Source organism: Neopsephotus bourkii, unplaced genomic scaffold, assembly GCF_033783945.1.
Source record: "Neopsephotus bourkii isolate Nb327-2 ecotype Australia unplaced genomic scaffold, CSIRO-AGI_Nbou_v1 NB_998, whole genome shotgun sequence".
Classification (NCBI taxonomy): Eukaryota; Metazoa; Chordata; class Aves; order Psittaciformes; family Psittacidae; genus Neopsephotus; species Neopsephotus bourkii.
Genome location: NW_026901490.1, coordinates 3154528 through 3169939, shown reverse-complemented (window position 1 = coordinate 3169939; position 15412 = coordinate 3154528). Strand labels below are relative to the sequence as shown.

At 36.5% G+C, this 15412-nt stretch overlaps 1 protein-coding gene across 7 annotated transcripts in view; it reads left to right on the top strand.

Annotated features, from left to right (window-relative positions):
• TTC8 (tetratricopeptide repeat domain 8) overlaps positions 1-15412 on the top strand; it is a 43234-nt gene that overhangs the window by 6426 nt on the left and 21396 nt on the right. For 3 of the 7 annotated variants that reach the window (XR_009726481.1, XM_061359966.1, XM_061359961.1), the window contains exons 2-7: positions 1669-1698; positions 4474-4594; positions 8553-8616; positions 8772-8922; positions 9844-9933; positions 13741-13785. Coding sequence is in view for 5 of the 7 variants with exons in the window: in XM_061359966.1 (XP_061215950.1) it covers positions 1669-1698; positions 4474-4594; positions 8553-8616; positions 8772-8922; positions 9844-9933; positions 13741-13785 (501 nt within the window). In the remaining 2 variants the exon portion in view is untranslated. Of the gene's footprint in view, positions 1-1668; positions 1699-4473; positions 4595-8552; positions 8617-8771; positions 8923-9843; positions 9934-13740; positions 13786-15412 lie in introns of those variants that run through there. The other 4 variants (XM_061359963.1, XM_061359965.1, XM_061359964.1 and 1 more) reach the window with 4 other exon arrangements.

Sequence of the window (15412 nt, the reverse complement as noted above, 5' to 3'; positions counted from 1 at the left end):
AGAGAGCTCAGATTAATCCCTCAATTAATGTTTAGTTCTTTAAAATACTAAATTTATAAGCTGTATAATGCATTCTAACACTGGTGAACAAGTTTGAGATTCCAGATAGAATCCTTAAAAGGCCAACGAAATTCCAGTACACTACAGAAGGAATCTGGAAGGGCATCACCAGTTTTCCAGGTCCCTGCAGTCATGGAATTCACTCAGCAGCGGTGCTCACATTGAAAGAAGCAGACCGTATCTCATACTATAAAGGAAAAGGGCAAGCTTGACCTCACCATTTTCCTGGTGAAACGTGAGCCAGCAGTGTGCCCTGGCTGCAGAGGAAGCTAACAGCAAGCTGAGCAGTGCTTCAGCTTGGAGAAGACATTGGTGTGATCTAGTAGCAGCTTTCTAATGCATACAAGGAGATTATCAAGAAGATGGAGCTAAGCCCCTCACAGTGGTGCATGGAGTGAAAGACAAATATAAACTGAAATAAAGGGGACTTTGGCTTGATACAAGGTAAAACATTTCTCTGTAAGGCAGTGGAGCAGGTTGTACAGGGGCATTTTGTGGTCGCCATCCTTGGAAATTTTCAATACCCAACTGGGCAAAGCTCTGAGCAGCCTCAACTGATCTCATAGCTGACCTTGCTTTGAGCTGGGCTTTGGACTAGAGGCTTCCTGAAGTCCCTTTCTAGTCAGTGTTACACTAAGTTTCTATATTCAGTCTAGTATAGCTGACGTAACTGTAGTAGATTTACAGAAGGCCAGATGTTTAAGAAATTTTCCACTGTCTCTAGGAGCAAAAATGAGCTCACTCTGTGAAAGACTAATAGTGATTTAAAGAAAGTAGCATCCATCTCCCACCTTCTTTGTCTTTCCCCTCAAGCTAAGTAGTATGTTAGAGAGGAGAAATCCCTCCCTAGTGCCTGGAACTGAGCAGCAGAAGCTGTGAAGGATAGTTTAAATGTTATATAAACATGAAAATTAGACAATAAATTATGATAAATCTGCAATTCCTGTTATTATTCGCTTTTACCTCAGATTTTTGAACAGATGTAAATTCCTTCTTTTTGGCTTGTAGTAAACTTCATCCTTTGTTTGTTGGATTGTGCAATAAACTATTAGTTTGATATTTATTCCACTTAACAGTATTACTGTCCAGAATACAGTAAATACATCATTTCTATCATAGAAGTAAAAAAAAAATATATATAATCAGTTTCTGCAGGAATTCTCTTTTATATACTTCAGTGACATCAGTGTGATAACCATCAGCGCTTAACAAAAATGCACAAAGATGGATGTTATTATGTAGGCATTATAAATCCATGTAATAGTATTGTTAACATCTTGGAGATTTGCTTCCATCTTCTAAGTTTTTTGGTTTGGCTTGGTTCTTTTTTATGTACCATTTTTTCGTTTAATAATTCTGTAATGTTCTGCAAGATTTGGCCGACATGATCCAGCAGAAGCAAAAAAAGCAAAAGAGATCTGAAAAATGTGCTTACTGCAAATCTGCTTTTATTGTGTGAAACACTGATTAGCTCAATAATGTGTGTAAGTTGAGAGAGAAAATCTTTGTTCAAAGTGAGGTGGTCACAGAGCATAATTCCATTTTTTTGGTCATTGTTTTTATTGTTTTACATTTCAATTCCTCAGTTCCTATTTAATCTCTTTTCAGGAGCCTGATTCTGAATACTCCGTGTTTCAGGTAAAATTCTTTTCATAAATACAATTATTAGATACAATCACGGGGAAGAATTTCTGATACACTGTGAATAATACTGGTTTTGTTGTTAAATCCTTAATGGCATACATTTGTTTTTCATAATTTGTAAGGCAGTATATTTGAAAAGGGTATTTTAAATAGGCAGCTATTATAGTTGGTAGAATTTTATTTCTCTCAAATATTTCTTATAGATTTATTCAACAGTTCAGTAGCTTAGTTCCCTCTAAAAGCTAAATTGAATCTGTTTTGAGCTGAATGAGCTCAATTAGGGAAAAGACAATGTGTGTTTCACAGACAGAACAATATTTAAGATGTTAGGGCTCACTTTCACATTTCATTTAATGCTGTGTAACGGTGGGGTGCTACACATGATCTTCCTGCTCCTACAGCTCATTCTCACTACCTTGTGTAGAATCTGGTAGTGTTGAAGCTGCGTGATGATGCTTTGTGCAAGTGATGGAAGACTGAGGGTAATTGATTAGCTTTCACTCTGTCCACATTAGCACTAGGTTACTGAGATGGGAAGAGCAGTAATATGCAGGTGGCATCTTTTGGCTCCACCCTACAGTCAGAGGAGATTAAATGCAACATTAAATTGCATCTTTAAATACGGCTCAGTAACATATTTTACAAGTTTCCAATTAAATTCCAATGAAGTCATGCAAGTTGTTTGCATACGAAATGGTTTCAGTGAAGTTCTGACAGATATCTTCTTAACTTTAAGGATTATGATTCGCAAGGTAGTTGTGTTGTGGGGTTTTCACTGTGTACATAATAAAATGTATGGTAATTAAAAGGATTATTGGAGAATGAAACCTCTTACAAATGTGTGCTGCTACTTTTAGAAAATACATTTTAAGTATTTTAGATTTTAAGTTTATCTGTTTTTTAAATTTGGTTTCTGTAGTTTGAGGAGCAAGAGGAAGATATAAGATTCAGTTAAAAAACAGTTATCTGGAACTAAGTGAAAAACACTGTCACTTTCTGGAGTTTAGACTTAAGAAATACTGTATTACATTTTTATACTTACAGTTGTTAAGATACTCTTTCCCTCTTTAATCACTATCAGTTACTGTAAAGTTCTGCTCTGATGAGTAAGCAAGGTAAATCTATTATTATGCTGCGTATATGTGGGTTGTCTGAAATGAGCTGTCTCTTTTTTGTTCCTACTGTTTGAATGCCCATTTCATAAAACTGCAGGTTGTCTTAATAAATGCCAGACATGTTGCTTGTCATAAAACAAAATTATTGATCCTGCAAAGAGAGAGCAGGTAATATAAATGGAATCTGCGGCAACACTTTTAGTCTCCCAAAGTAAAGGTCACCTTTCTGTAGTTTAAGTAGCAAACTGGCCATTTTTCTCTTTTGCTGTTTTGATCAGAAGTCCTGTAACAAACATTGCTGCAGGCAATACTCTAATCTACAGGCTGATATTTAATTAAGGAATAATATGCAATATTCAAATTTTTGTTGGCTGTGAAGCCTCAGACTAGGATCTTAAGACTAGAAAAGCTGCCTAAGGAATCTATTTTTTATGACAGATATTTATCCAATAATGTCAATAATGTTGCTTCTCAAAACACATTATTTCATGTTTGTGTTTGGAAAAATCACAGTAACATGTTTATATTAAGAACTGGCCCCAGTTTTAGCAATTAGTGTGAAGAAGGTACTGCTTTCAGTTCCCAGGAAAAGATCGTTACTATAGGCAGCTTTTCTTACCTCTCATTTAAAGAACAAATGTTTGCATGCGTTTGACCTTTTGTTCTATTAAGGTAGCATCAGTCTGATTCTTTTTTGAAATGCCTACTTAGAAAATATTAACCATGCTTTTTCACCAGACTGCTGTACTCCCTGTCAGAAAGGAAACAAATGTAATTGTTTTGGCAATTTGGAAAATTCATGATGATCTGTTCAAAATCAGAAGGAAGATCAGGGATTAATCTTACGGCTCCTTTTATTATACCTTCTCCATAAGTATTAAATTATCAAAGTGATTGGATCTGCACTTATTTTGGTGGTATGGCTGCCACTGGTTTTTCTTTTCCGCATTGATTTGTTTTCTCTACAGTATACACAAAGCTTGTCACATAGGCTAAAATTATGCTTGCCTTTCTAAACTGCTCGTATAATTCTCCAAGACATTTAATGTAGCAATTTGTCAGCTCAGTTCACTAACAAGTACTCCAATAATCTCACAATTGGAGATGCTTAATTTATACTTTTACACATTTTTTTACACTTGATGCTTTGAATGAAGGCGTTCTAGATTATCTTTCTAAAGACTGTCACCTGTGGATAGTAATGTACTGTAACTGCTGGTTAAAAGATTTCCCTTCTTTCTCTACGGATGCCTAGAAAGGGCATTATTTTGCATTACTGTTGTTTACTTACCTCCCTCTCCCATCCCAATTTAAATGATGTGTCTGTCAGCAGTGGTGTTTGAGCAGCACTGGTATCTGGGGATTTCTTCCAAAGCACAAGTTCTCAGAGGGTTGCACTGACTTAAATTAATCATAACTTTTCATGAGGAGTAAAATTGTGTCCTCCAAACTCAATGACTATATTTTTTCCCTCCAAAAGAGTTGTCTAAAGTCTTGATCCCCTTTCCACTGCATCAGGGAACTGCAGGATACACACAACTGTTTAAGTCAATACCTTATTCAAGCCTGTTAAAATGTTGAAGGCAGTAATACTTATTAGATTATTTACTTTGTGTCCTGAAAATATTTTACATTTTGTTTTATCCTTATTCAGGCTGCCTGGAGCCTGAAAACACGAGCTTTGACAGAAATGGTGTACGTGGATGAAATTGATATGGATCAAGAAGAAATCGCAGAGATGGTGCTAGATGAAAATGCCATTGCTCAAGTTGCACGTAAGAACGACTTTCACTTATGCATATTAAAGCAAGAAGATCTCTTTTGCTCAGGATTGGATTCTAGCACAAAATAGTATATCTTGAGGTGACTTGATACTGTTTTTAGCTATTGCTACAAGAAGAGTGTGCTCTTCTTTAGATTGTTTCATGGTTACATGGCAGTGTTCAGATACCCCACATGATCTTGATGTAGTGCTTAGTCTTGTCAGACAGAGCTTCAGACAAATAGTGTTTTGTCAGCTTTTCCTCTACATCTGTACTGACTGGCTGTTTTCCATCAGTGCATTGTTTCTTTTCTTTTAGGCATCGTATTAGGTGTGGCTCTTAGCTGCCTACCATGTGAAAGAATTCAAGGGAAGAGCTGGATGTAGTCCAGAACTAATACTTGAAGCATTAAAAGCTTTTCTCATCTGGATAGAAGCAGGCAATTGCATATCTATCTGATGACATTTTAAAAAATGTTCATTATATGCTTGGCCACATAATACAGTCAAGCAGTATTCAAGTTGTGTTTATACATTATAATAATCTAATTACATGTGTCTGTCTTAAAGCAGCATGATAATAAAATTTAGACTTTTATTTGATTTTATGTCCCCTGTGGTAGAGACCATCTGCCAAGAAAAGTCATTTGATGAATTTTATTGAGAAATAAGGCATTATGGAAAAACACATTCATGATATATTTAAACAGAAAAGAAGGTGTCTTTCTAGGTAGTGTGTCACAGATTTCAAAGCCAAGGAAAATCTTTATGATAGTGTGGCCTACGCTCCTGAATCAATGAGATAAGACTTTGCCATTTGTGCTTCAAATCCACTAGATGTGCCTGAGCTAGTATGCAGGTTTCAGAAAGCATAAGAACTTTCCAGAGAGGGAGAACCCCCTGCAGTCTTCATTAAATTACTAAGTTTGCTAGCTTTTATCAGTGTATGCCATATCTGTAGTGGGAATTATCAGCTGTAGCTCCAGTTGTTGCTTCTTTGTGTACAGTTTAAGCCTGATACGAGGTCTTTATTTTCAAAGGTGTTTTTCTAAAGTAGCTAAAGCTGTCATTAAGTCATCCAGTAATCTTTTCTTTGGTAAACTAAACAATTTTCTCATTCTGAGGTATATATTCTAATTTTTGAGTTAAATCTTGAAACTCTCTTAACTCTTTACAGTTAATCTGCATGCTTTTTCAGTGTGTCACTAAACCAGACAATGTGTCCACTGACACATAGAAAATATGTTTTTCTTCCACAGCTTGATTTTACTTTCTTTATACACCTGAAGTGTTTTTCTGTAACATTTTTTATGTAAAAGATAAGTACAGATATCACTTGGGATATCACTTGGGAAGGAGCAAAGAGAATGGATTTGGTCTTTGCAGTGATGCCCAGTGACAGGACCAGAGGCAGTAGACACAAAATGAAACACAGGAGGCTCTGGCTGAAAATCAGGAAGCACTCTTTTTTACTGTGAGGGTGACTGGACACTGGCACAGGTTGCCCAAGGAGGTTGTGGAGTCTCTGGCCTTAGAGATTTTCAGAAACCATCTAGACAGGGTCCAAGGCAGCTGGCTTTAGGTGGCCTGTTCGAGTCTGGCTGGATCAGATGACCTCCAGTGGTCCCTGCGAACATCAGCCATTCTGTAATTCTGTGATCACGTCTACTTTTACACATGATCTAATAAGAAAAAGTGGTAGCTGACTGTGGGGTTTTTATTTTGCTGTTAAAGTGTGTTATCCATAGTTGTGCAGGTCTCGGGGTCTTTCACTTTGGCAAATCTAGGATATCCTCCACCACTATATTTATAGCTTACAAACTTAAGTGTGTAGTCATACCTCACATATTACAACAGGTATTGTATGCACTTCACTTACTAAGCAGTTCAAATCCTTTTGCATCAGTTAAATATCCATTTAAATTTTTCATCTGTCCTTATCTTATTTTCCAGATTAAGCTATCATAATAATGGTTTTGCTCTTGGTCTTGCATTATTAAATAATTACTGAATTGTAAAGGGTCCAGTGGAAACAACTACTTTTCTGTGGTTCCACTTCATACATATATATAATAAAATCTATTTCCATTAGTTTTAAAATGTTTATAATTTTGCTGTGTTAATTTTTTATCAGTCTTGTTTATTAATACAAATGTCCTATAGCATCATGACTCCTGTAACTTCCTTGTCAATGAAAAAGCTGTGATTAGTATGAGCTGCCAATTAGTATGTGTTTCTGAAAAACATGTTTTCGGCTGAGAAAGTTGGGGCTGTTCAGCCTGGAGAAGAGAAGGCTGCGTGGAGACCTCAGCAGCCTTCCAGTATCTGAAGGGGGCCTAGAGGGGTGCTGGGGAGGGCCTCTTCATTAGGGACTGTAGTGATAGGACAAGGGGTAATGGGTTAAAACTTAAACAGGGGAAGTTTAGATTGGATATAAGGAGGAAATTCTTTCCTGTTAGGGTGGTGAGGCACTGGAATAGGTTGCCCAAGGAGGTTGTGAATGCTCCATCCCTGGCAGTGTTGAAGGCCAGGTTGGACGAGGCCTTGGGTGATATCGTTTATTGTGGGGTGTCTGTGCCCATGGCAGGGGGGTTGCAACTTGATGATCTTAAGGTCCTTTCCAACCCTAACTATTCTATGATTCTATGATTACATTAGAAGATATGCTGGATGGGCTGGCCACCCTGTCTGTTGAGTAAAAAACTGAAGATTCACAGGACTGTAAAGAGCAAGTAAGCAACAGAGATCCTAAGTGCAGCCAGCCAGAAGAGAGAGAATCCTAAGTTTTGCTCCTTTTTTTTTAACATCACTTACATATTTAGTTGGCATTATGGATTAAAAAAGCTAAAAGGTATTTAGATTGAGTTAGAAGTTAAAAATTTGGGTAAGTCTACTGGTTTAAACAGTGGTCTGGCAGTATCTCAGAGGAAATCAGAGCTTGAGGGCAGGAGAGATAAACTGAAGGAGGGCAAACTCAGGCTTTATCTTGGTGAATTAAAGGAAAAAAAACCCTATCTACTTACAAGTTTAACTTCAGTTCTTTGAAACATTTGGAATAAAAGCAGTTCATACATATCTAGAAAGCAAGTAGATAAGTAAGAGTGATATGTCAAGAACTGTCTGTTTCAACTAAGTCTCATTTCTTTCTGTACATGGTAGCAAGTAGTGAACAAACCCAAAGGTGTAGATGTCGTATCTTGCTTTTAACCAAGTTTTTGAAACCATCTCTTAGACATTCAGTCAGGAGGTTAGAAAAACTGACTATAATCATATGTCAGTGAAGATGATGGATAATATACATGCGGGAGCTAGTAATGCTTAATGATCCACTGTCAAAACATAAATGCGTGAAAAGGGGACCCTTCAGCTGTTCACCTGAGCTCAAGCCAATTCAATATTTTCATTGATGACCTTTGGGTATGGAAGTGTTTGAACTTTAGCGTGCCCTAAATTGTGTGTGGGGTCCTATGGAGGCCTAATGATATGAGAGCTCATTTTCCATCTGCCCTGTAGCTGAAGGCTTTGATTTCTTTACTCAAGTCTGGCTGCTACTCAAGTCCCACATAGAAAATATACCATTTCAAATTAGAATGATCTCATTGTTTCAGTAACCTTTCTTACTTCAGTGCTATCTGTTGCTCCTAAGATGATCTTGAGAATTGTTGTGGGTTAGCCCCAGTAGGCAGCTAAGCCCCACACAGCCATTAGCTCACTTCTTCCACGTGGGATGGGGGAGAGAATGGGAAGGGTAGAAGTAAGAAAGTAATGTTCACTGTGGCAGGTTTCTCACAATAGTCTGACAATTTATCGGTAGTACTGTGCAATATTTGTTTTTGTCTCCTTTGTGTTTGGTCTTTGTTCTGTGTTTGAACAAAGAGCTTTCCAGTTTTTTGTAAAACAAAATTTTTTTAAGTCTGCCAGACAAAAGTGGTGTGTCTTGATGTAAAGTGAGAAATGCTCCTATTTTATAGGACCAGGAACATCTTTGAAACTCCCTGGAACTAGCCAAGGTGGAGGCCCCAGCCCAGCTGTTAGGTATGTAGTTGTTTATGTTTTTTTAAATGTGACCAATTGAAATTGAGCAAATCCTAAATTTGACTTCTGGAAATTAAATGTTTCAGATATAAGTGTTTAAATTGTCTATTGATAAAAACTACACAATATAAGGGTAATGTGCTTAACATTTTCAGGCCGGTAACTCAATCAGGAAGACCTATTACAGGATTTGTAAGACCCAGCACACAAAGTGGACGGCCAGGTACTATGGAACAGGCTATAAATACACCTCTCACAGCTCGTCCAATTACTAGTGCTTCTGGGAGATATATTAGGCTAGGAACGGTAAGTTGATAGATTCTGCTTTCAGAATGGTGGCTTTCTTGGTGAGAGTATTGGTACAGTGACATTGTAATTGATATAAAAGCTGCACCTGAACTCAAGTTTGAAGGAGGTGAGCATTTTTAATTTTCTAACTTTTCATAGTATAGTTTGAAAATGTTGTTTTCTGGTCTTTTTATATTAAAAATGTGCATAAATTCCCAAAACATCACATAAATTCGAAATTCACAAGTTCTGTGAGACTTACTTTTATTCACTGAAGGCCATGAAAAGATTATGATATAATTTCACTGTAAGTATGTTGAAACCTGCTCCAAGTTTTTCACTTTACTACAAAACAATTACTAATCTCCTAGTGTCTTGTTACTTCAGAAGATAAGGAAAATAAATTATACTAGTTTTATCCTGGCTTATTGGTAAAATTAATAATCTGCAATTGGCATGAATATGTAATACAGTTTAACATTACATTAATGGCAAAACATGCCTATATTCTCCGTATTGCAGATATTAACTGATAATCCTAAACCTTTCCTGAAGATTTTTTGTTATGTATCCCAACTACCTTCAGTCCATCCAACAGTTAGTCTAAACTACATGTTTGGGCATATTATGGAAATAGTAGAGAGAATGAATAAAAAGGTAGCTCTAGAAGGTAGTTTGTGCAACCTCTTTCAGGGACTGTGTGGGAGTAGGACAAAGTCCTGGCTTTCAGAAAAGATGAAATTCAGTAAGAAGAGTCTGTATTGCACAGTAGAATACTGCATCTGTAAATGCTTTGTTTGGTTTCGTGGGGTTTTTTCTTTTTGCTTGTTTGTTTCTGACTTTTTTTTTTTTTTTTTTTTGGATACTGCAAATATTTTGAAAATTTTCCAGAAAAGTGTAGAGGATCTTCCTACTTAAAAAATTCTGTCTCCCCTTCAGGCTTCAATGATAACAAATCCAGATGGCCCTTTCATAAATCTGTCTCGACTGAATTTAGCAAAATATGCTCAAAAACCCAAACTGGCAAAGGTATGTAAATATTTTAGTTAATGTTGTGGTATCTTTTCCTTATTTTCTGGCAGCATTCTAATGTAATTGTACGTAGAGATACAGTGAACTATGGTGTAGATGTAAAGTTCAGAAAAATGGTGCATTTACTTATCTTTTGACAGTGGTTACCAGACTTGAAATTGAAAATACGTCTGAAGAAACTATGTTGAAACTGTAACATAGAATTATAGAATCGTAGAATAGTTAGGGTTGGAAAGGACCTTAAGATCATCAAGTTCCAACCCCCCTGCCATGGGCACAGACACCTCACACTAAACCATCTCACCCAAGGCTTTGTCCAACCTGGCCTTGAATACTGCGAGGGATGGAGCATTCACCACTTCCCTGGGCAACCCATTCCAGTGCCTCACCACCCTAACTTCCTCCTTTTATTCGATCCAAACTTCTCCTGTTTGAGTTTGAACCGATTACCCCTTGCCCTGTCACTACAGTCCCTAATGAGTAGTCCATCCCCAGCACCCCTGTAGGCCCCTTTCAGATACTGGAAGGCTGCTATGAGGTCTCCACGCAGCTTTCTCTTCTCCAGGCTGAACAGGCCCAACTTTCTCAGCCTGTCTTCATACAGGAGGTGCTCCAGTCCCCTGATCATCCTCGTGGCCCTCCTCTGGACTTATTCCCACAGATCCACGTCTTTTTTAAGTTGAGGACACCAGAACTGCACACAATACTCCAAGGGAGGTCTCACAAGAGCAGAGTAGAGGGGCAGGATCACATCCTTCAACATCGGAAGAACATGTATAGATTGAAATATTCCATTTGTAAATAACTTTGAACTTTGCATATATGAGTGATGAAAGGCAACTAAAAAAAATTCCAGGATTAAAAAATTCAGCAGAACTCTGCTTAGTGTCTGGAAATGCAGTTCTGTGTACAAATGGCAATCCTGGCCTAAAAATGTTCAAATAGTTTGGATTTTTTCCTTTCATTTTATGGTGAGTTAATACTTCTTACATAAAGAGATTTCATCTTTTTGATCAAAATTCTCCTTAATTTTCAGTTAAGATCTTATGGTTGTCAGCCCTTGAAACTGATACTATCTGCCAATAGGACAGGTTTATCCAGGTTGTCTGCCTAATTTACTATTTTAAACTCTGAGTGGAAGGGACCTAAAAGTCATGTTATGAGTTTTGTCACTCTGGCCTTTCAGTTTTATCTTTCCCCAGCACAACCAGTAAGTTGTATAGATGATGATGATTTCTGTGCATATTTTGTTCACAAAAAACAGCTGTTGGGCTGAGGCCAACAACCCATTTTGCACAAGGTATCAAACGACTATCAGATACTCTCAGGAGCTGTGTTTGGTTAGCAGCCTAGGGTTGAAGGAATCCATATGTATTCAGTCTGTTTTGAGAAACGTAGTGGTGAACACTGTTAGAAGACTAACTACCTAATAATCTGCTGGTGGAAATTAGCTCCTCCAGTTCAAAACTTTAGTCAATAATTTTTCATAAGCAATTAGCAAGTTCTGTTGCTTTTTAAAACATGATCTAGGGTGATGTAGGGTATCGCTTTTCAGTGTTGTTTTCAAAAGAACTAGATTTGTGTGATTTCACTGTGTTCTTATGTATCTGTACCTTGTGCTCTTTAAACTAGGCAGAAGAATAGATCTCAAATATAGTAAGTTCTAGTCTGGCAAAACAGTGAAAGATTTCCAGACTTTAGCAAAATTTGGGCAGTTATGAGTGATTTTATCAGTTCTGAAGAAATAGCAGGCCTTTTGTTCAATTACGACCTTGCCAAAGCACACGTTATTCTAGATCTATTACAGTCAGTAAAGTAGGGAGAATGTAGGAAACCTGGGAAGGATTAAGAAACAGAAGAGACATCCATAAGAAACTCGGCTTAGTTCTTCTGATTGCAGACAGATAGCTTTTAATTGTGTTTGGTAACTGTATACTATTTAAGTAGGTAGGTTAGCTTTCAGAGGAAATATTTGTTCCCAGTAACAGCTCTCAGGAATAAGAAGCATATATTTTTAACGATTTTGGGATTTAATTAGCATTTTCTGGACAATGGGGTAGCTCTGTTTTCCTTCAGTTTTATGTGAAAAGAAGGTTAAGCCGAAACTTGTAAAGCAACAGTCACAGCAACATCCATAGGCAGCAAGTGTACTTGTCAGTATTACGAATTTAATACATTTTGACATTAATAGTTCACACAGAATGTAAGATCTAAGTTTAAATTAGGAGCTACATGGATTTAGGAGGGTTTTTTTAAACAAGACAGCATTAAGGCTAAAGCCAAAGCAGGAGGTGAGACTGCAGGCTACACTCTGTATTAAGAATCATTGCTTAAAGTTTTAAAACTCTTTGAGCTGTCACCTCTCCCAGGTGCAAAAAGATGCTAAATCTTACAACTTCCAGATTCACGTAATTAGCCTGTATATTTATGGTGGTATGTAATCCTTCCATGTGCTTCTTCCTTGTATGTTTGCAAAGTATACCCATCATGTCTTTTTATATATTTTTGTTTCCTTTTTAAGTTAGATTATCTATCTTTTAATTGCATGACTTGGTTTTCCAAAGTTTTGAAGTATACAGGAATGTAGGTTCTTTCTGACTAGCATCAGCCATGTTAAGGGCTATTGCAGGAAACCCCAGAGTAGATGTATGAGGTAGCACATTGCCAGAGAGAGCCTCTATAGACTAATCTCAGTTAGCAACTGGTTTATAGTATAAACCATAAAGTTTTATCTTTTTTTGTTTATGGATTTTTAATAGTTATCTCAATAGCTCTAGATTATTTTTTTTATTCAAGTTAATGTTCAGTCATTTAAATCCTTTTGAAGGTCAAGGTATATAGGTAATAGTGGTAAATTTCTTGTTCCAGCCATGGAAGAAAGCGTCTGTCATCACTTTAGATTTACGCACTTTTACTGAACGCAACTTCCCTGTTACTGAGCTAGAAGAGGAAATATTCCAATATTTCTTTATTTTCTATTCTTTTGTGATCTGCTTTTTCCAATTTCCTATAAATGTGGTTTTATTTGTAGTTCTTTAATTTTTTTCAATCATCTATTCAGTCTTTTCTGACCAAAAGTAGAAAAAAAAAGTAGGTTGCGATTTATTTTCCTCCCCAGACATGACAATTCATTAGTAATTCTCTAGTTTCCTTAAGGTAAATCTTTTAAGAAAAGCTAGCAAGAGAGTTATGGAAGCCCTTGGAAGACTGCTGTCTTGTTCTTTATGTCTTTCCTCATGGGGCAGTATTTTCTTCTTTTCTCTTTCTTTTTTCTTTTAAATAACAAATAGTAAGAATTTAGAAAACATTCTGTTCTTTTGAAGCAATTAAGACTGGGATTTGGATGCAGAAAAAGATCAAGGTTCAACCACTAGCAACCATAAGCACCTAACTGTACATTGCACAAAGTCTTTTATTAGATCACTTGTTGATTTTCCAGTTACAGAGCCATGAAAATGGTACCAGGTTTCCAAATCTGTATTCACTTTCAAATGATAGGTGCCTTTTTTTAGAAGTGACTCTAAGGACCAAAGAAAAGAGGCAATTCCACTGGTCTCTGGCAACAAATTAAGAATTAAAATGCTTTCCTATATGTGTCCATAATAATGCCAATGTAGCAATCTATAGTTCTTGTCTATTCAAGTATTAATTAAATGTACATGTCAGCAATTGTGTGTGTGAATGTGATTGCTTTCACAAATAATTAATTTCTGCTTAACATAATCAAGATTCTGCATGCCTGTAAAAGAGTGTTATCAATTTTTATCTTCAAATATGACAATGTTTTAAATATTCTTCTGACAGGCATTGTTTGAATATATTTTTCACCATGAAAATGATGTAAAAAATGTAAGTAATTCGTGTGTTCCATTTTCTGTTTTTACAAAACATTATTTTACATTATTTGAGTCAGTATTCTGTTGAACTGATGATCCAGGTAGTACATCATGTCTGAGTACAGAAATGAAGCATTAAAAGTTGTGGAGGAGAGAGAAATCCTCTCTCACATGGGTGAGAGAATGTCAGGAATGATAATTCGCAGATACCAAGAGACAGATTGCTGTCTGTTTTGAGATGCAAAAAACATTCTAATGCTTAAAACTAGGTCACTCATCTATCAACATGGTAAGATCCCCATATCTAATGACTTCATGTTAACAGAATTTGAGCCTGAGCAGCAGCTGAAACGCATCGTGTCTGGTAGCTGGCCTGCCTAGAAAGTTCAGTGCTCCTGAGACTTGAGAGTAAGCAGTAAGCTACAGAAAACTGTCTGTTAACAGAAGAAGGTGAAAATACTTGGCTGAATAGGTAATGCTTGAATTGAAAAAGATTCGATTTTTTAAACTATTGAGGTGATTGTGCATTTTGGTGAATAGAAAGGAAAGAAAGGTATTTGGTGAAACTGCAGAAAAATTAAGTATCCGTAGGACTTTGAGCACTTGTTCTAGCAATTTAATTCCATAGGGCTGAAGTGTTTTGCGTCCTCAAGGGAAAAATTGTATTGTCCATACGATTGTAACATTTATTCTCCAGAAGTTTTCCTAAAATTCTCTTTTATCCTGTCCAGAATTTTTCTTCAGTAGTTCTTAGTATTGCTGCTGCACTGAACTGGTAAGATCAAGTTTGGGTACCTGTATTTTACACTTTGAGAGACAGGTAAAAGTTGCAGAACTTTTTTGGCAGTTCAACCAGGGAAAGGATTATTTTAATGAATAAAGTGTCAAAACTATTCCGTTACTATGTTAGATATGCACCCAGTTGCAATAGAATAAAAATTTCTGCTTGAAGTTTGAAAGAACCCTTTGTGTAAATAATGCACAGCTGATGAAACAATTACCAAATTTTCAGATCACTGACTGGTGTGTGATTAGATATGAAATGAAAGTCTCCGGTTCATCAATAACACACACAAAAATATTTTTCTGACAGAGATCAGAACCATTTCCAAATGCACTGCTATGTAAAACTTTTAAATCTTGAATCAAATTATTATAGTTGCGCACTCAATTTGTCACATACCATTCGTTTAAGAGGACTGGATTGCAGTGCACTATTAATCCAAAACGTGGGTGAAATAGTAAGTACAAGTGTCAGAAATGTCAGAAAGAAATAGAAATAGCAGTTAATATTTACATGTTCTGATCATTAATATAAAGGAAGTGCCTGGGTTTTATGCTGCCAATAATTAAAATTTATGTTGTTACTGAAAACTCAGTTCACTAAGAATAAAAGGGTTACTTGACAAGAAGCCACATGTGCCTGTGACCTGCACTTTAAGGACAAGCAGGATCTCTAGGCTAGACAGATAATTTCATATAATGCAAGGATTTTTCCAAGTATGCCAGAATAAAATTGTAAGATGTTTTTACACTGTATTATATGTATTTTGAAATTCTTACTAAGAATCCCAAATCACTGTCTTGCCGGAAAAGTTTTGCCTGTATCCCTAAGCAAAGAAGTGTCTGTTTAGTCATCC